Source organism: Natator depressus, chromosome 14 (genome assembly GCF_965152275.1).
Source record: "Natator depressus isolate rNatDep1 chromosome 14, rNatDep2.hap1, whole genome shotgun sequence".
In the NCBI taxonomy this organism is placed as follows: Eukaryota; Metazoa; Chordata; order Testudines; family Cheloniidae; genus Natator; species Natator depressus.
Window position 1 is genome coordinate 25,950,271 of NC_134247.1, and position 18,990 is coordinate 25,969,260.

Below are 18,990 nucleotides of genomic sequence, written 5' to 3' on the forward strand. Positions count from 1 at the left end.
TGTGTAACATCCTCCATTAGTAAGTAACATGAGCTTTTAGGATGTGATACATTTCTATGGGCTGAGCTCTGTAACTCAAGTATTTGCTCTATTTACTTTAGAGATCACCAGGAATGTCTGGGGGGAAAGAACAAGGGAAAGAAAGGAGGTCCCAGCACAATGTCAGGGGCAGGAACACCTAGATTATGAGAGTTTCAAGGTTAAGGCCAGAAGGGTCTTAAAGCATTTCTTCATAAACTTCACAGCCGCCTTTGATGTGGATAAATATTATTATGGCACTTTTATAGCTAGAGGAATTGAGGCAAAGCAATACTAAATAATCTCCCCTAGGACATTCCAAGAGTCAGTGGAAAGCCAGCAATAGAATTTTGGAGCCTTGGATCCAGTTCTCTAGCTGACCATTAGGCCAGATTCCCTTGTCAAATTATTTATAGGAGATTAATTCATATAGCCGGTAAGACATCAAAAATTTCTAATTATATCTAGTCATGTCAAATGACAATTATGCCTTTAGTTAAGTATGCCACACAATACTTTGCCAGAGAAAGGTTAGCCAAAAATGCTTTGACTGAAGATCTGTTGCAGATGCAGATCAGACCCTATAAAAGCACCCCTGGGGAAAAATTTGCCTTGTCCTTGCACAGAAAGCTTCAAGGTAAGCGTATGGAGGGACCTGGGTTTGTGGAGAGGGGAAATTTCCCCTGCATTTCACGCATCCAGCTACATTCCTGAAGCCGCTAACACTAATTTCCATGAGGGATTGGATCTGTTAGCAGTGATTTTAAATCTGCTTTTCAAAGTGCCTATATATTTTCAATCTATCATTTGTCACTGGAGTTTCATGCAGCAATAAGAAGGGAATTTCTATTTCTATTTTACAGTATTGATCAGCTTCCAGACTGCATACTATCCACCTGGCATCACAAGAGGTAAGATCCTGATTTACTAATTCCAAGGGGATAGTAAGAGACTATCTAGGGTGGGGTTTCTGTATAGCTGAATGGACAGTTGCTGTATCCCCCAGTATTTATGCCCAATGCATTACATATTGTGCTTGGGCTGTGCTGCCTATGGCGGTCAGGGTCTCCACGGTGACTGAACTTGAAGCCAATGACTGCTGATGCTGGGCTGGCCAGTGCCCTGTCCTGGATCCTCACTTCTAACCAATCAGTTTGATCAGTTCTAGACTTTAGGTCTTTGATATGATTGTATCCAAGGTGACTAGAGCCCACCAGCTGAGAGAATATTGCAAAATCTTATTCTTTTTCCTCAGATATATGTATTATTGTAACGATCATTTTGTCAGGAATTTGCTGAACCAAATTTTATTGAAGAAGTTTGTCATCTGAACATACAAGTCATTTTGTAACATGTAATACAAAGGCCTCATTTTCAATACTGCGGAGAACTCAGCAGTTCCCTGTTGTTATAAATCCATAGTTTATTTAAGAGCCTAATAATGAGTTTAGAATTCCAACTCCTATTTTTGAAAATCTTGGCCTTAGTTATTTTTATAAATTATATTTCAGCACATTTACAATTGTACTAAGTGTTATAATAAATAATTAAAATTGAACAGTTGCAATTCATTAAAAAGTTGTGTTATCCATGGTTTTTATTGTTTGTTCACTTTTTTTTATTGTTTGAATAACTGAGTGCAAAATAGCAAGCGTCTCCTCCATAGATTTAGGCCCAGATTGTTAAACTACTGTTCTGCTCTGAAATGCCTAACTGAATTAGGAGTCAAACTCCCGCAAGCCAATGGCTCATCAGGCTGATGTAGTTAAGGCATGTTAGTTTCATAGCTAACAGTACACAAGGGAGCAATGCAGCAGCATCATGTCTGATTACCTTGAGGTACACCAACCCAATGGAATGGGGAACAGTCTGCAGCTAAGTGAACTCAAGGTGGTCTTTTACTGTGAAGCAGGCAAGATTTAAATCTTCAGGACTGTAGTTCAGAACCTTACTCATTCCTCACACCAATGAGGAGCCGTACTCCCACTGATTTTCAACAGATGCCTTACAATTTATCCCCACTAAACCATCCCAAGGGTAGAAAATGTCAGAGGTGTCCCAACTGATGCAGAATATTGTTGATTCATCAGTCTAACATTTTCTCCCCAACAGAGCTCACTGCTGAGCTGCCCTAGATAAACCGCAGCCATGTCGTCGGATAGTGAGATGGCCATCTTTGGGGTGGCAGCTCCTTTCCTACGAAAGTCGGAGAAGGAGAGAATTGAGGCCCAGAACAAGCCTTTCGATGCTAAGAATTCGGTCTTTGTGGTGCATCCCAAGGAATCTTTTGTGAAAAGCTCAATCCAGAGCCGGGAAGGAGGGAAGGTCACAGTCAAGACTGAAAAAGGAGAAGTGAGTAAAAACAAGGAGTAAGGAACAGCATTTTGTTCCTCCTCTGTTCTTAGCTGATAGAAATGGGTCTCTTCTTTCCTTCCAGACTTTGACTGTTAAGGAAGATCAAGTCTTCTCCATGAACCCTCCCAAATATGATAAAATCGAGGACATGGCAATGATGACCCATCTCCATGAACCTGGCGTCCTGTATAACCTCAAAGAGCGTTACGCAGCCTGGATGATCTATGTAAGTACAGGCTGAAGCCTTTCCTGGACTTCCAAACTAACAGCTACGCTAAATCATGTGGAAACCAATCTCATTATCTCCCTTTCTTTCAGACCTACTCGGGTCTCTTCTGTGTCACTGTCAACCCCTACAAGTGGCTGCCAGTGTACAACCCAGAAGTTGTGACTGCCTACAGGGGCAAAAAGCGTCAAGAGGCCCCTCCCCACATCTTCTCCATCTCTGATGGCGCCTATCAGTTCATGTTAACTGGTGAGTGGCTCAACTCCTGAAAAGTGATTATAGAGTGAAAATTTCATATGAGGAATCACAGTGGCTGAATTTTAGCAGTATCAGGGGCATGCACTGGTGAGCAAATATCTGTGAACCTTATTTCCTTCACAGACATCATCAGTACCAGTGCAAATGACACATATTTTTGCACTTAGTTTTTCTAAAAATCAAACCCATAACATATAGCCAAAGACATTGAAAGTGCTAAGAATAGTGCTAGATAAAATGGTTCAGATGAAACAAGAATTCATCGAAACCTACACTGAAACTGACCAAAACTTTGTCCAGCACTTGAATCTAAACCTGACCCAAAATTTCACACAAATCCTTTTTGATATTCTGGAAAGTTTGGTTAATTTTTCTAAAAAAATAACTGTTCTTTGTTCCCAGGTTTCAATCAGGCCTAGAACAAAAGTGCAAAATGCTTTGATAAAATGTTGATCTCATGGTATTTCCAGCATAGCTGGATTCAGAAACTACTATGATCTCATGAAATTTCAGCTCCAAGAGGTTTGGATGAACTTGCGAACTTTTAGTTGTCTTTTAGTTAAGAGTATTGTTTCTATAATCGTTTGCCCTACAGAGATTTAAGTCACTTCTTCACATTTCTGAATAATAAAATTTGATGAAAGGAAAATGTGTATAAGTTGGTCTGAAGTCCATGTGTCCTGTGGTTCTTTCAATCCATGTGAATTTAACTCAAAACCTAAATATCATGGAACGGATACACTGATTTTTTGAGAGAGAGAGAGAGAGAGAGAGAGAGAGAGAGAGCAGTTCATGAAAAAATCAAAATTTTGAAGTAATTTCATTACAAAATGAAATGATTTTTAAAATATTGGTTTTGTTTTCTTCTTTTCACTTTTTTTCCTTTTACCACTGAATGCAGTAGAATGGATGATGCCCATAGCTTTATTTTATGTTCACATTTTCATTTTGTTTTTTCCTTTTCCCACTTTGTAACTTTTAGAAACTTCCTCAACTCTGGAAACTTATAGGTACCTTATAGAATAGGTAAAATGAAGGGAAGGGTAAGACTAGTACTAAAATGAACAAAAGAGAAAAAGAAAACAGAAAAAAGTGACCAGAAACCCCCCGAACCCATTCTGGACATAATTCATTCTATTGGCATTCAGTGACAAAAAAGAAAACAAAAGGGAAAAAAAAAGGTCTCCTAAAAACCCCAAAATTCCCAATTCTGATTAAAAAAAAAATCTCAAGAAATCGGAAGCTACTAAAGATAGTTTCTAGTTTTGAAAAAAGGCTAGTTTTTGTTGAAAAAATTTCAGATAAAAATTTTGACAGTCTCATATTTACTTCACACACATTTCAGTCAGTTCAATATTACTCAGTAACTCTTTTAAAAGTCTTTTTGGTTCTGTCTCTTTCACAGATCGGGAGAATCAGTCGATCCTCATCACGTATGTATATTTCCTTGCCCTGGTTTTTGCTGGCTTTGCTGTGCGCTGCAGGAAGAAACTCTTTGGTTATGTGTTCTCTGCTTCTCTGTTTGATTTGACAGTGGAGAGTCTGGTGCTGGAAAGACTGTGAACACAAAGCGTGTCATCCAGTACTTTGCAACAATTGCAGCTAGTGGGGAGAAGAAGAAGGAAGAGCCGGGCAAAATGCATGTGAGTTGGTCACTAAAGATGGGATTAAATGCTCTTTTCTGAAACTGCCACGTATATAATGTTTAAAACAACCTTAATTTGGCAATAATTGTTACTTTGTAGGGGACCCTTGAAGATCAAATCATCAGCGCCAACCCCCTGCTGGAGGCCTTTGGTAATGCCAAGACTGTGAGGAATGATAACTCCTCTCGTTTTGTAAGTCTTTTTGTCAGAAATGCTCTTAGTTCTAGGCAAACATGAGGGTACGGTGTCTGCCACGCACTCAAATGCAGTGATGGGACAATTTATGTTCATATAATTAGAATTTTTTATCATGTCTGTACTGATTTTCAAACAACGACAGATTAAACATACATATAAATAACAGAAATTATAGTAGAGAGACAAGGTGTATGAGGTAATATCTTTTATTGGACCAACTTCTGTTGATTAGAGAGAGAAGCTTTCCAGTCACACAGAGCTCTTCTTCAGGTCTCGGAAAGGTACTTTGAGTATCACAGCTAAATGCAAGGTGGAACAGATTGTTTAGTATAAGTAGTTAACATATATTGTAAGGACCCATTCAAGGTAGAGTAGCCCATTAATACCTCTGCAGTCATAGGAAAAAGATGGGGGTTAGTGGGTTAGGGATTGTTGTAATAAGCCATAAATCCATAGTTCAGTCCATGGTTTTTAGTGTCTAGCGGAGTGATGAATTTAAGCTCCCAGGCTCATCATTTGAAAGTGTTGTGCAGGTTTCCTTTGAGGATGAGCACTGAGAGGTCAGATATAGAGTGATCACCCTGTGAAAATTGTTCACTCACAGGTGATAGAGTGTTTTTGTCTTTTATCATTTTCCTGTGAGTGTTCATTTGACAGGTAGTGATTGTCTGGTTTCACCCACATAGTTGTTATTGGGGCAGTTAGTGCACAGAGCTGGGGCAGCAGACCTCAAGCAAACAGCCCAATGACCACAAGATCTGTTAAGGTCTGAAGGCACCCAGCCAGGTTTATTGTCGACAAAGCACGGTATTGGTGCCCTATACTTGCTACAAGTACACGCAGTGCATATATGCCTGTGGCAATGGACGCAGCTCAGTTAATGGCAGGACTTTCCATTCCACCCTAGACTGGCCAAAGACAGTCCCTCTGAGACTCCATTTTATACACCAATACATACAAGTTACGTATTGCCCCTCTGACGTGGTTAGATACTGCCCTCTGACATAGCTACCCACCACCTTGTACCTGTTGGTTCAATCAAAACATCTCTATCCATCATGCTGACATCCTGATGTTATCTTTAGGATGGGTCAGCATGTTCCTGTTATCTTGGTGAATGTGTTTGGTATCTAAGTGTTCTGGTCCCACCTTCTGGAATGTGTTTGTGTGCATGGCCTGTGCATAGCACTTCTTAGGAATGCGTGTTTCTGCAATGTGAGCCCTGTTCTTTCCAGATTCTGTAAGCATGGCCTGCCTCTAGCTCACAGCCTGACTTTGCTTGATATCCCCAAAGCTTTGACCACTACTTTAGCCCAGGCCTCAGGTCACATACCAGGCCTATGATATAAGGGCTTATGTCTCATGCTCTTTTCCTACTACAGCCCCCAGTTCAAGTCCCACCACTGTTGGATGAGGAGAAGGGAACTGAACAGTACCTACCACCTCTCAGGGGAGAGCCCTAACCATTTAGCTTGGGGCTATTCTGATGTGGGGCTCCTTCAGTCTCTCCTGTTGAAGCTGTCTCATTCTGGATCAATAATTAAAGAGTCATTGGAGTGGGACCCTGGGTCTCCCCTCCTTTCATGTGAGTGCAGTAATCACCCAGCTATTGAGTCATTCTCATGCTTCTGCTCTCTGTGTGGGGCAGGAGGAAGCGAGAGAATGACTCTATAACCTGGTGGTTTGTGCACTCACCCGGGAGGTGGGAGACCCAGGATCCAGTCCCCTTGTTCTAGTGACTCTTTAATTTTATCCAGAGTGCAACAGTGACAACAGGAGAGACTGACGAAGCTCCACATCAGAAAAGGCCACAGCCCAGTGGTTAACATACTCACCTGAACGGAGGTACTTGTTCAAAACCCTTCTTCCCTCAGGAAGAGGGGGGTCTCCTACATCCCAGGTGAGCACCCTAACCACTGGGCTAAATATTATGAGGGAAGTCCTTCGTCCCTGGCTGTTCTGTGTTAACTCAGCTGAGGGGCCTGATCCAGGAGGAGTCCTCTGAGCATGCCTGCAGGATCAGACCTCATGCGATTTAGGCGGCTGAATGCCTGTCTTCCCAGGTACATCAATCGTTCTGGGGCTTAGGCAGGAGATTGACACCTATGGCTAGAGGGAGGCAGAACTGTGCACACCCAGAGGCAAGAACATAGATGTAGGGAACTTTTACTGAAAAAACCAAAGGTGTCAAGGGAGTTTAGGCACCGACAGGGTTCAGCAGGAGTTTTGTGTGTCACAGTGCTGATGAAACCAGGACTTAAGTGCCTAAAAAAGGGACTTAGGTGCCTGGGTACTTTTGTGCATTCAGGCCTTCCTTCCTCCCCTGCATGCAACTTATATGAACTGTACAATTTTGGCTATATTGGTAACTATGGATGTTAATAATTTAGCATAGGTCTTTACCTAAATATTTAGCAGTGACATAGGCTAAAAATCTCACTACCTATTAAGCCTTGGCCCCTCTGAAGTAAAAGGCAAAACTCCCATTGTTTCAGTGGGGCCAGGATTTCATCCCTAGTCTGTCTCTGAGGGTTTAAACGAAATAACTTTTTTTTCCTTTAAAGGGTAAATTCATCAGAATCCATTTTGGTACCACAGGGAAACTGGCTTCTGCTGACATTGAAACATGTAAGGGACCACCCTTTAAGGGTCACAATTCTCTGTCTCTCTTTCTTTCTCATTGTGTTTTCTTGTGGCTAATTGTACTTTACCTGCCTTGCCAGATCTGCTGGAGAAATCTAGAGTCACTTTCCAGCTCAAGGCGGAAAGAAGCTACCACATATTTTATCAGATCATGTCCAACAAGAAGCCAGAACTAATTGGTAAGAAACGTTTTAACTCTTTTGGTGGAACTGGTCACTGAGTAACACCAACTGATGAGCTTTGTTACATGGGCGATTATGGGCATGTCTACACTGCATTGTAAACCCAGGCTCAGACTCAGATTTGAGCCCAACCCCTCCTCTACAGTTCACGCTCAAATCTTTCTGACTCGGGTCAGTAAGTGCTCAGGGCCAGGGTCCTAGGACCCACATGGGGTGGTAGGTCCAACCCCAAATCCTATTGTGATTGGGAACCAAGCTCCGTCATTTCGCAGTGTGGACCCTGCACAAGCCTGGGTCCCCAGAAGCAGAAGGTCAGACTCGGGTCTGCGAGCAGTATGGACGCATCAGCATGGTTCTGAGAACTGGGTCCATCAATTGTAAATCTGGGTTTACAATGCAGCATGATACATATGCGTAAGCTTGTAAACACTGAGTCTGTAGGCATGGGGCCCACAGACCAGGGTTTACAATGGCGTGTAGACATACCCTTAAAGCCCTGTGTTACCCTGAGGCAAGGTTTGGAATAAATACGTGACCAAAGACCAAACTGCAGCAGGTAAAAATTGAGATCTATTCTTGTTTTCAGAGATGCTTCTGATTTCCACCAACCCATATGACTTCCCCTTTGTGAGTCAAGGTGAGATCACTGTAGCCAGCATCGATGACCAGGAAGAACTCATGGCCACAGATGTGAGTCACACATGATAATTATTATGTGAAGTATTAACTTTACTAGATAAGATCTTTACTTTACTATTCTGCTGACAGAGCGCCATTGATATCTTGGGCTTCAGTTCTGAGGAAAAAACAGCCATTTACAAGCTGACAGGTGCAGTACTGCACTATGGGAACATGAAATTCAAGCAGAAGCAGCGTGAGGAACAGGCAGAGCCAGATGGCACAGAAGGTATTAGCAGAAATTACACTCTCAATAATGCAAGCAATAAATCAATCCATAGAAGGTGAATTATGTCAAAATGTCAAGCTTTAGCTTTCAGTTCTGGTTGAGGAGTCTCTTTTAAAACTATCCTTTATTTTTAGGTGCTTAGGGGTACATTTTCAAAGGCACTGGATGCTTAACTCTCACTGACTTTCAAAAAAGCCTAATTTTGAATTTCATGTCTTTTATGCCTACAAAATCTCTACGATAAGATTACATTAATAGAATTGCATTAATAGAACATTTAACATTACATTTGCTTTTGAGAGAATATCACATACACCACATTCTATATTTGTCCAATAATTGATTCCTCTGACTGTGCCCTTTTAGTGGCTGACAAAGCAGCCTACCTGATGAATCTGAACTCAGCTGACCTGCTCAAAGCTCTGTGTTGCCCCCGAGTCAAGGTTGGGAATGAATATGTGACCAAAGGTCAAACTGTGCAGCAGGTAACAATTGGTGATCTAGAACTCCTGGTTTGAATTAACACACCAGGTTTCTTTCTCTGCTTTGTATGGTAACACCAGTCCTTCTCCCACTGTTTTAGGTGCACAATGCGGTGGGTGCTCTGGCAAAGGCGGTCTATGAGAAGATGTTTCTCTGGATGGTCATTCGTATCAACCAGCAGCTGGATACCAAGCAGCCCAGACAGTACTTCATTGGTGTCCTGGACATTGCTGGCTTTGAGATCTTTGATGTAAGGAGCAGGGATTTGACAGCAGGTTCCTGGAAGGGACACTGAGGGGGTGTGAAAATTCAGAGAAATATGACTAGAAACAAGCATGGCCTTGATCTGAAAGCATAGAAATTCCGGTGTGGGCAGGCACTGAAAATGTTGAAATGTCCCAGGAGATATGATAGTATAGTAAAAGACTTTATCTTACTATTGACTTCAAAGGATAATAAGAGCTCTCCTGGGAACAATGAATTCAAGGTCTTTTTGCTCTCCCATATTCATGCACAAATCCCACTGAGGGAATTGCACACAGGGCCTGAGCTGGTGGCGCCCTGTCAATAAAACCCTTTACATTTACACTGGGAAGCCCACTTTAGGATTAGAAGTGTCACCACAGCTTCACAGTTGCTGTTACATCTTTAACGTCTTTAATACACCTGCACTTGTCTTTCCCTTTGTGTAGTACAACAGCCTGGAGCAGCTGTGCATCAACTTCACCAATGAGAAACTGCAACAGTTTTTCAACCACCACATGTTTGTGCTGGAGCAGGAGGAGTACAAGAAGGAAGGGATTGAATGGACATTCATTGACTTTGGGATGGACCTGGCTGCCTGCATTGAGCTCATTGAGAAGGTATCTTGTCAATTCAAGTGCCTGATTCATTTGAGAATTCTTTAGTTGCTGGGGGTCATATTAAATTTTAGAGGGACTCTTCCCTGCTCAGGTCGATACATTCGGCCTTAGTTATTAAAAATACCTTGACCCACAATTGAATATATTTTGGGGTAAAAACATTAGTCATAGGATCATAGAACTTTAGGGCTGGGAGGGACCTCGAGATGTCATCTAGTACAGCTCCCTGCGCTGAGGCAGGACCAATGATGGGAATTACACAGCCTCCCCTGGAAGCCTATTCCAGAGTTTAACTACCTTTATAGTTAAAAAGTTTTCCCTAATATCTAACCTAATCTCTCTTGTTGCAAACTAAACCCATTACTTCTTGTCCTACCTTCAGTGTACATGGAGAAGTATTGATCAGCATCCTTTCTGTAACAGCCCTTAACATATTTGAAGATTGTTTTCAGGTTTCCTCTTTATCTTCTTTTCTGAAGGCTAAACATGTGAGATTTTCCAAACCTTTCATCATTATTGTTGCTTTCCTCTGGACTCTCTCCAATTTGTCCATATCTTTCTTAAAGTGTGGTGCCCAGAAGTGGGCCTCCAGCTAAAGCCTCACCATGCTGAACAGAGTGGCATAGACAATAGACAATTACTTCCCACTTAAGATACTCCTATTTTACTTATGATACTCCTGTGTCGTACATATGACATCCCAGAATATTAGCCTTTTTTGCAACTGCATTATGTTGTTGACTTACATTCGTGTTCCATTATAACCTCCAGATTCTTTTCAGCAGTACTACTGCCTAGCCAGTTATTCCCCATTTTTTAATTGTGCATTTGATTTTTAATTCCTAATTGGAGTATTTTGCACCTGTCTTTATTGAATTTCATTTTGTTGATTCCAGACCAGGTCTCCAATTTGTCAAGGTAATTTTTTGTTCTAATCCTGTCATCCAGAGTGCTAGCAACCCCTCCCAGCTTGGTGTCATCCACTAATTTTATAAGCATACTATACACGCCATTATCCAAGTTATTAATGCAAATATTAAGTAGTACCAGACCCAGGACTGACACCTATGGGAGCCCACTAGATACATACTCCCAGTTTGACAAGGAACAATTGATAACTATTCTTTGAAAATGGTTGTTCAACCAGTTTTGCATCCATCTTATAGTCATTTCATCTAGACCACTTTTCGCTAGTTTGGTTATGAGAATGTCAGGTGGGATAATGTCAAAACCTTACTAAAATTAAGATATATCCTGTCTACAGTTTCCTTGCGATCCACTAGGCCAGTAACCCTGTCAAAGAGGGAAATGAGGTTGGTTTGGCATGATAGTTTTTGACAAATCCATACTGGCTATTTCTCATTACCCTTCTATCTTCTAGGTGCTTACAAATTGATTGTTTAATAATTTGTTCTAGTATCTTTCCAGGTGTGGAAGTTAGGCTGACAGTTCAGCAATTCCCCAGGTCCTCTTTGGTCCCCTTTTTAAGATGGGTTGTATGTTTATCCTTCTCCAGAATGGAAAGATGACCTAAATTACCTAATAACAGGACCCTTTTCAGAAACCTGGACACAGTTTCCAATTTAAAGCATGCTTCTGTATTCTTTAGTACTGAAAGAATTCATTCTTCGAAGCAAACCATGGAGAAATCTGAAAAAGAAGTATATTTTGGTTTCTTGATATTATTGCCTCAGTAACATGAAGATTATATCAGTATGATAACTTCATTAAAAGAATGTTCTACATTTGTGCTCTACAGGCCCTCAGTCATATCCAGTTAATCATTTTCTGGGTAGATTGGTGAGGAAGGCAGAAATATAATATTCTGATCACTTTGACATCATCTTCAACAGTTGTAGCTAAGAAATTTTGTGCATGGTGAATATAGAAAATGGAAAAATACAATTCTGGGCAAATATGTTCTCTCTCTCTCTAATATATACATCTTCTGAGTGCAACAATGAGGAGGTGGTGGTTTTGAATGTAGGGCACATAGAATTCAGAACATTTGCTGGAAGTCTACAGTTCTGGAGAACAACAGGCTCTTTTAGCAAGATATCTCCACGTTCTGTGAGCTCATTTGGGTAAGGACTTTTATGTAAACATGACAATACTGTTGCACCTCTCAAAATGTTTGTTACAAAAAAATAAAATTTCCATGAGCCATTACTTTACATTCAAAGCTGAAATAGATGAAATTCAGCTTGTTTAATCTCCCAGTTTGTCAGGAGATGTACTTAGAGTACATCCTTTTCTCACCTGTTTCTCAACCTCTGGACATTGTCAGTCTTCTGACCAAGCGATGGCCACATTGTCCAGGATGGCAGTTTGTAATCAATCTCTCCCTCTTTCTACTTATTTGTTGCTGTTTCTTTCAGCCAATGGGTATTTTCTCCATCCTGGAAGAGGAGTGCATGTTCCCCAAGGCAACTGATATGTCTTTCAAGAATAAGCTCTATGACCAGCATCTTGGCAAGTCCAACAACTTCCAGAAGCCCAAGCCTGTCAAAGGAAAGGCTGAGGCCCACTTCTCCCTGGTGCACTATGCTGGCACTGTGGACTACAACATCACTGGCTGGCTTGAGAAGAACAAAGATCCCCTGAATGAAACTGTCATTGGGCTGTACCAGAAATCGTCAATGAAAACACTGGCTTTTCTCTTTGCCTCGTATGGTGGAGATGCAGGTATTTGTATTCATCCACAATATCCAATATACACAGAAATACTTCTTCTAGAATCTCAAAAGGGAACATAAAAAATCTAAAACATGTTTTCTTTCTCTTCCATTGTGCAGAAGGCGGTGGTGCCAAGAAGGGAGGCAAGAAGAAGGGTTCTTCTTTTCAGACCGTTTCTGCTCTTTTCAGGGTACAGTACAGAGTTCATTATCATGTTGTCTGTGAAGACAATGAGAAATCTCACTTTAAATGTGAAAAGGTTATTTTCCAGCTGGCTCAGTTGTGGTAAAAGCCCCTTGATTCTTATGGGAAGTTAACCTGCTGTATCTCCATTTCATTGAGTGCAGAGTCTGTCCTTTTTTCCCTCCCCCAGGATGATATAAAAAACAATGATGTTAAACAAAAGTAGTTTCTAAGACATGCTGCTAGGAGATTGTTACAGGCCCTCCTTGCACCAGCTCTGGATTCAGGGCTGTATGTGGCCCTGTAATGGGGTTCACTTCCCCCATCTGCTTAAGAGTATCAGCTGTGTTAGTCTGTATCCGCAAAAAGAACAGGAGTACTTGTGGCACCTTAGAGATTAACAAATTTATTAGAGCGTAAGCTTTCGTGGGCTACAGCCCGCTTCATCGGATGCATAGAATGGAACATATAGTAAGAAGATATATATATACATACAGAGAAGGTGGAAGTTGCCATACAAACTGTAAGAGGCTAATTAATTAAGATGAACTATTATCAGCAGGAAAAAAAACTTTTGTAGTGATAATCAAGATGGCCCATTTAGACAGTTGACAAGAAGGTGTGAGGATACTTAACATGGGGAAATAGATACAATGTGTAATGACCCACCCACTTCCAGTCTCTATTCAAAGCCAAATTAATGGTATCTAGTTTGCATATTAATTCAAGCTCAGCAGTTTCTCATTGGAGTCTGTTTTTGAAGCTTTTCTGTTGCAAAATTGCCACCCTTAGATCTTTTACTGAGTGGCCAGAGAGGTTGCATGAGGAAAGCCCTGTTCCTGAGGCAGAAAAGTAGCAGCCTCCCTGTTAGTTAATTGATCTCATTCTCTGAGGCAGAAATGCAGCAACCTGCCTGCCGAGTAACATGTCTGTGACTTCTTGAGAATCGAAAAAACATCCAATTAAATATAAAGTGTCATGTTACTGAAAACTGTTTTTAAATTTAAAAAAATTGCTTTCGTAAATAAAAACACATTTTGTTAATGTTGCTGTTGATGGTTAATTGATCTCATTCCCTGAGACAGAACTGTACCAGCCTGCCTGCATAGTAACATTGTTAATGTTTCTATTGTTAGTTAACTGTTCCCATTCTTAGTCAATTCCCCCAGGAGCATAAAACCTGTAAAAGTTTTAAGGCCCCTGCATTGCCAGAGTGATGTAAAGCCTCATGCATGACAGTAAGGGAATCTGCTAGGAAGAGCTATGTGCTCTCTCACTTTTTTCCTGTGCCAAAGAGGCACAATGGGGTTAGATTACAGCTCAGGATTTATTTTACTTACCCAGACTTTGAGGGCAAATAAAACATTTACCAAGCAGTCAATAAAATGTCAGGACAATTAGAAGCAAGCACTTCCCAAAGGTCCGGGACAATGATTAACAAACTGTATGACTTTCATGTGTGAAAGTCTGAGCAATTTAAAATGACATTCTGCTTTTTTTTTTTTTTTTTCAGTTTGGTGTTCTGTAATGTAATTTAAATGAAAATTCAGCATTATTACTGGACTGTAGGGTATTAGTTACCAAGTGTTCGTAACTTAACTTACATGTGTTTAGGAAATGCTGAATAGTCATTGTGACTTTTTTCTGTATTGTAGTTTAAATAACTTACTAAAATAATTAAAACTGCTAAGATTATATTGCATTATTTTGACAAATAAAATTGGCAGAATTTTAATTTTTTTGGCACAGAATACATCTCTTCCCAGGAGAAATGTGCATGATCCCATTATAATGAGTTTACTGCATCTATCAGTGCATATGCAGTGTAACATTGGTTAACCTAAACCTTTGTTTATGGTCTCACAGGAGAATTTAAACAAGCTGATGAGCAATCTGAGAAGCACTCATCCTCACTTTGTGCGGTGCATCATTCCCAATGAAACGAAGACACCCGGTAAGAAGAGCCAGTGTACAGAGATCTTAGTGAGATGCAGCCATTCCCTCTGGGCTGCACAATAAGGTACTAATTCATGCTGTGATTTGTTAAGGTGACATGGAGCATGAACTCGTACTACACCAGCTAAGGTGTAACGGCGTGCTGGAAGGGATCAGAATTTGCAGGAAAGGATTCCCCAGCAGAATTATTTACGCAGACTTTAAACAGAGGTCAGAGAGCTCTACTATACTGCCCCATTATGTTTATGCTGAGTAGCTTGTATTTCCTAATTATTTCAAATACTATATTCACTGAAGTATTTAGCATATATTTTCTTTACTCTGTTGTAAATACCAAATTAAAGTAATTTACTGTGGGTTAACAATGACATTGATATCTTTGGAGTCTAAGGTCCTCTCTCCAGAGAACATATGTGGTAGGATATAATTGCAGTACAAGCTTTCTCAGACTATCCTAAAATTGTTCCTCAGCCAAACAGATGGACAGCCTCTAGGCATGAGAACTGGTTCAGTCAGCCTTTTTTCTGGCTTCCAGTTACTGGGAGCCAATTAGCGTCAATGGTGATGGTGGTTTTGGTGATAGGAACATCCTTATATTCGGGTTTCTCCTACAGATACAGGATTTTAAATGCAAGTGCTGTTCCAGAGGGACAGTTCATGGACAGCAAGAAGGCTTCTGAGAAACTACTTGGATCCATTGATATTGATCACACTCAGTATAAATTTGGTCACACTAAGGTACAGACACTCTTTGATTCAAACACCATCTATTTGTATTTTGTCCAGAATGAAAGTGATGTTTTGTAATATTCCCTTTTTCAAGGTGTTCTTCAAAGCGGGACTTCTGGGTCTTCTAGAGGAGATGAGAGATGATAAACTGGCAGAGATTATGACCCGCACACAAGCCAGATGTCGTGGCTTCCTGATGAGAATGGAATATCAAAGAATGGTGGAAAGGAGGTAGCAATATGTCATTTTGCATGGGGCTTGTTGTGTTTGGGCTATTGCATCTATATTCATCACACACATAACACTTAACATATTTTAATTACATCATAGAGAGTCCATCTTCTGTATCCAATACAACGTTCGCTCGTTCATGAATGTCAAGCACTGGCCCTGGATGAAGCTGTACTTCAAGATCAAGCCCTTGCTGAGGAGTGCTGAAGCTGAGAAGGAGATGGCCAACATGAAGGAAGAGTTTGAGAAAACGAAGGAGGAGCTTGCTAAGTCTGAGGCAAAAAGGAAAGAACTGGAGGAAAAAATGGTGACCCTGATGCAAGAGAAAAACGACCTGCAGCTCCAAGTGCAGTCTGTGAGTATCACCAATGCATTCAACCCTTATTGCACAGGGGAAACCAAACCTGAAATTTCTAAATGCAAATTTCCCAGCAAGAGAATCATAAACTGATGGTTACCTTCCACTAGAAAAACGTTGCAAGTCAAATTAAAATACAAGGATTAAATGTTACATTTTCAAATTTAAGCTTGTTCATTTGGGGATTCTCCAAAATGTATGTGTCCAAATAACTGGAGTATACACATATGTAAGCATATATAATGATGCCCCTTTGTGGGTCATCTGTGGGGTTGGAACTTGGGACCTCTGAATCCTTTGTATTTTCTTGATGCAGACCAATTAAACTATTTTTGTTTTGGATGGTGTAACTTTTGGGACTCTATCCTAGATCTTTATACTTCTGCTGTACTGTTAGTTCTATTTGTTGTACTACTCTATAGACCATGAGACAGGTAGCATTTGGAAAGCTAAGAAGGGTGAGGTTTTTTTGTTTTTGTTTTGTTTTTTTTACAAGAAGAGATGATTTGCTTTGTTCACAATGAGTGAGACGGCCAAGCTCTTTAAGGGGTGCCTCAGCACAATACTAAACAAAATGCCCAGCATTAAGAAAATGCATAGGTCAACCCAACCTCTGTCCCATAAAAACTACAGACTGGGAGCATCAAACATAAGTAAGTGGCTAAAAGAGAAAGTTACATATTTCAAGTGTGTTAGAGAAACCAGGTGGGGGAAGTAATATCTTTTATTGGACCAACTTCTGGTCACAGAGCTTTTCTTTGGGTCCTAAAGAAGAGCTCTGTGTAAGCTCAAAAGCGTGTCTCTCTCACCAACAGAATTTGGTCCAATAAAAGATACTGCCTCACCCACCTTGTCTCTCTAATATCCCAGGACCTATAGGGCTACCACAATACTGCAGATACCAAGTGTCGTAATTTTATGTAGCTGTAATTTAGTTATTTCTAAATTAAATTCTTTTAAAAATAACAAAGTCTTTCATCTTCAAATAATACTATGTACAGTATATGTCAAGTATGATATTTTAAAGCATACCCGTTTTTGAGGTGGCTGAGCACACAAAAAAGTGTCTACATTCTTTTTAATTGGTAAAATTGTAATTTTTATGGTTACAATGCTCAAATGTGAGTGAAGAACTTTACAAACATATAAAAAAATGCAAGACCCGTGACACAAAGAGCCAGATTTTCAAAAGAGCTCAGTATTCAAAACAGTTCCCATTGTTCTCAACTGACAACCTTCTAACTGAGAATAATCAGTGTTGCTGGGTGCTCAGCATTTTAGAAAATTAGGCCATTAAAATCCAAATCATATGCAAATACAACAGGTGACACCAACCAACAGTGGGGTAAGAAACCAGTGATGAGAAGATAAAATTAAAAACAAATCAGCGTATGCAATTATATAGGATGTTTATAGGCATGTCTAGGCTCTGACCCTGCTCGCATGCTTAACATAAACCACCACACAAGCAATGGAAAGTCAGGAGGAATACTCATACCTCAGGTTGAACATGTGCAAAATTGTTTGCAGGATCTGGGCCTTAATGGTTTAGGGACAGATTATATACATTCATATGTAGTTATTACCTTAATTTTTGTCTAATTGTCTAATAGACTAAAATAAATTAATCTAGTTGCTGTTTTTCATGATCAGACATCTCATAAGAACATACAAATGGTCAAACTGAGTCAGACCAATGGTCCACCTAGCCCGGTATATTGTTTTCTACAGTGGCCACTGCCAGGTGCTTCAAAGGGAATGAACAGAACAGGGCAATCATCAAGTGATCCATCCCCTGTCATCCAGTCCCAGCATCTGGCAATCAGAGGCTAGGGACACCTAGAACATGGCGTAGCAATCCTGATCATCTTTGCTAATAGCCATTGATGGACCTATCCTCTCAACAACAAGTAAACAATTAAAATCAATCATATTTTGTGCTGAGATGAAATATAATTTTTTCAGCTTTTATTACAATACCACTATTTAGTGTGATATAAGATAGAACTAAAAGTCACCAAAACACAAATAAATGGAAAAACTATATTTCTGCAACAGGAATCTGAAGGCTTGGCTGATGCTGAGGAAAGATGTGACCAGCTGATCAAAACCAAAATCCAACTTGAAGCTAAAATTAAGGAGGTGACTGAAAGAGCAGAGGATGAGGAGGAGATGAACGCTGAGCTGACAGCCAAAAAGAGGAAACTGGAGGATGAATGTTCTGAGCTGAAGAAAGACATTGATGACCTTGAGTTAACATTGGCCAAGGTGGAAAAGGAAAAACATGCAACAGAAAACAAGGTAAAGGCCATATATATATGAATGAGAGAGAGAGATCTGTGCATGTATGCCTGGAGGGAGACTGGGACTTGCAGCCAGTAGGATGAGGAATGTGGGCAGGAGGAACAAGGGGGTGAGGGAAAGACAGTACAGATGAAGAACTGGGAAGGGAAGAAATGGGACTGGCTGGGCAAGGAGACAGTGCACTATCTATTCTGTGTACTGAATGAGGCAGGAGTCCTAGGAGGTCCTATGGTAAACAATAGTATGTAATCACGTAATTAAAAACTCTATCATAATAGATATGTTGCACAGGCAACCTTAATTCAGGAATTTCCTAATCTTGGACTGTGACTGTGAAACCTTACTTTTCTTTGAACGTTGTTTTTGTGTGTGAGACAATTATATATATACACACACACACTTTCTTAATTTACATATTTAGTTTATACTTTGCATTCATTTAATAAAAAAGATCAATATATAATAATGTATTTATTTATCTTTATCATTTACTTTCCAAGTAAGGAATAATAAATACATTAATGCATTTATGAGGTATAATATGCCACCAATTGAGTAGCTGCCATTCTAATTTATATTTCAATGGTAAACAGACATATTTTCAAAACTGCCCAGAACCCCCAGTTGGAGTAGAAATTTCTAAAGCCCTCATAACTCTAAACTGTCAACCCAGAACAAAGGTTGTTGCTGAGTACTTAGTATTTTTAAAAATATATTTTTTTGAACATGAACATATATTTCAATGCCTAAAAATTGAGACGTGACCTCTTTTGA

At 40.2% G+C, this 18,990-nt stretch overlaps 1 protein-coding gene across 1 annotated transcript in view; it reads left to right on the forward strand.

Annotated features, from left to right (window-relative positions):
* The first annotated feature begins 2,151 nt into the window (after nucleotides 1-2,151).
* LOC141998945 (myosin heavy chain, skeletal muscle, adult-like) overlaps nucleotides 2,152-18,990 on the forward strand; it is a 31,364-nt gene continuing 14,525 nt past the window's right edge. Inside the window, exons 1-21 of the mRNA XM_074971938.1 lie at nucleotides 2,152-2,370; nucleotides 2,456-2,599; nucleotides 2,692-2,848; nucleotides 4,263-4,290; nucleotides 4,392-4,500; nucleotides 4,603-4,695; nucleotides 7,266-7,329; nucleotides 7,425-7,523; nucleotides 8,113-8,216; nucleotides 8,295-8,433; nucleotides 8,800-8,918; nucleotides 9,017-9,166; nucleotides 9,609-9,779; nucleotides 12,158-12,464; nucleotides 12,575-12,645; nucleotides 14,505-14,592; nucleotides 14,687-14,804; nucleotides 15,209-15,332; nucleotides 15,418-15,554; nucleotides 15,654-15,909; nucleotides 17,971-18,213. Coding sequence (XP_074828039.1) covers nucleotides 2,167-2,370; nucleotides 2,456-2,599; nucleotides 2,692-2,848; nucleotides 4,263-4,290; nucleotides 4,392-4,500; nucleotides 4,603-4,695; nucleotides 7,266-7,329; nucleotides 7,425-7,523; nucleotides 8,113-8,216; nucleotides 8,295-8,433; nucleotides 8,800-8,918; nucleotides 9,017-9,166; nucleotides 9,609-9,779; nucleotides 12,158-12,464; nucleotides 12,575-12,645; nucleotides 14,505-14,592; nucleotides 14,687-14,804; nucleotides 15,209-15,332; nucleotides 15,418-15,554; nucleotides 15,654-15,909; nucleotides 17,971-18,213 — 2,925 coding nt within the window. The 5' untranslated portion in view covers nucleotides 2,152-2,166. The remainder of the gene's footprint in view (nucleotides 2,371-2,455; nucleotides 2,600-2,691; nucleotides 2,849-4,262; nucleotides 4,291-4,391; nucleotides 4,501-4,602; nucleotides 4,696-7,265; nucleotides 7,330-7,424; nucleotides 7,524-8,112; nucleotides 8,217-8,294; nucleotides 8,434-8,799; nucleotides 8,919-9,016; nucleotides 9,167-9,608; nucleotides 9,780-12,157; nucleotides 12,465-12,574; nucleotides 12,646-14,504; nucleotides 14,593-14,686; nucleotides 14,805-15,208; nucleotides 15,333-15,417; nucleotides 15,555-15,653; nucleotides 15,910-17,970; nucleotides 18,214-18,990) is intronic.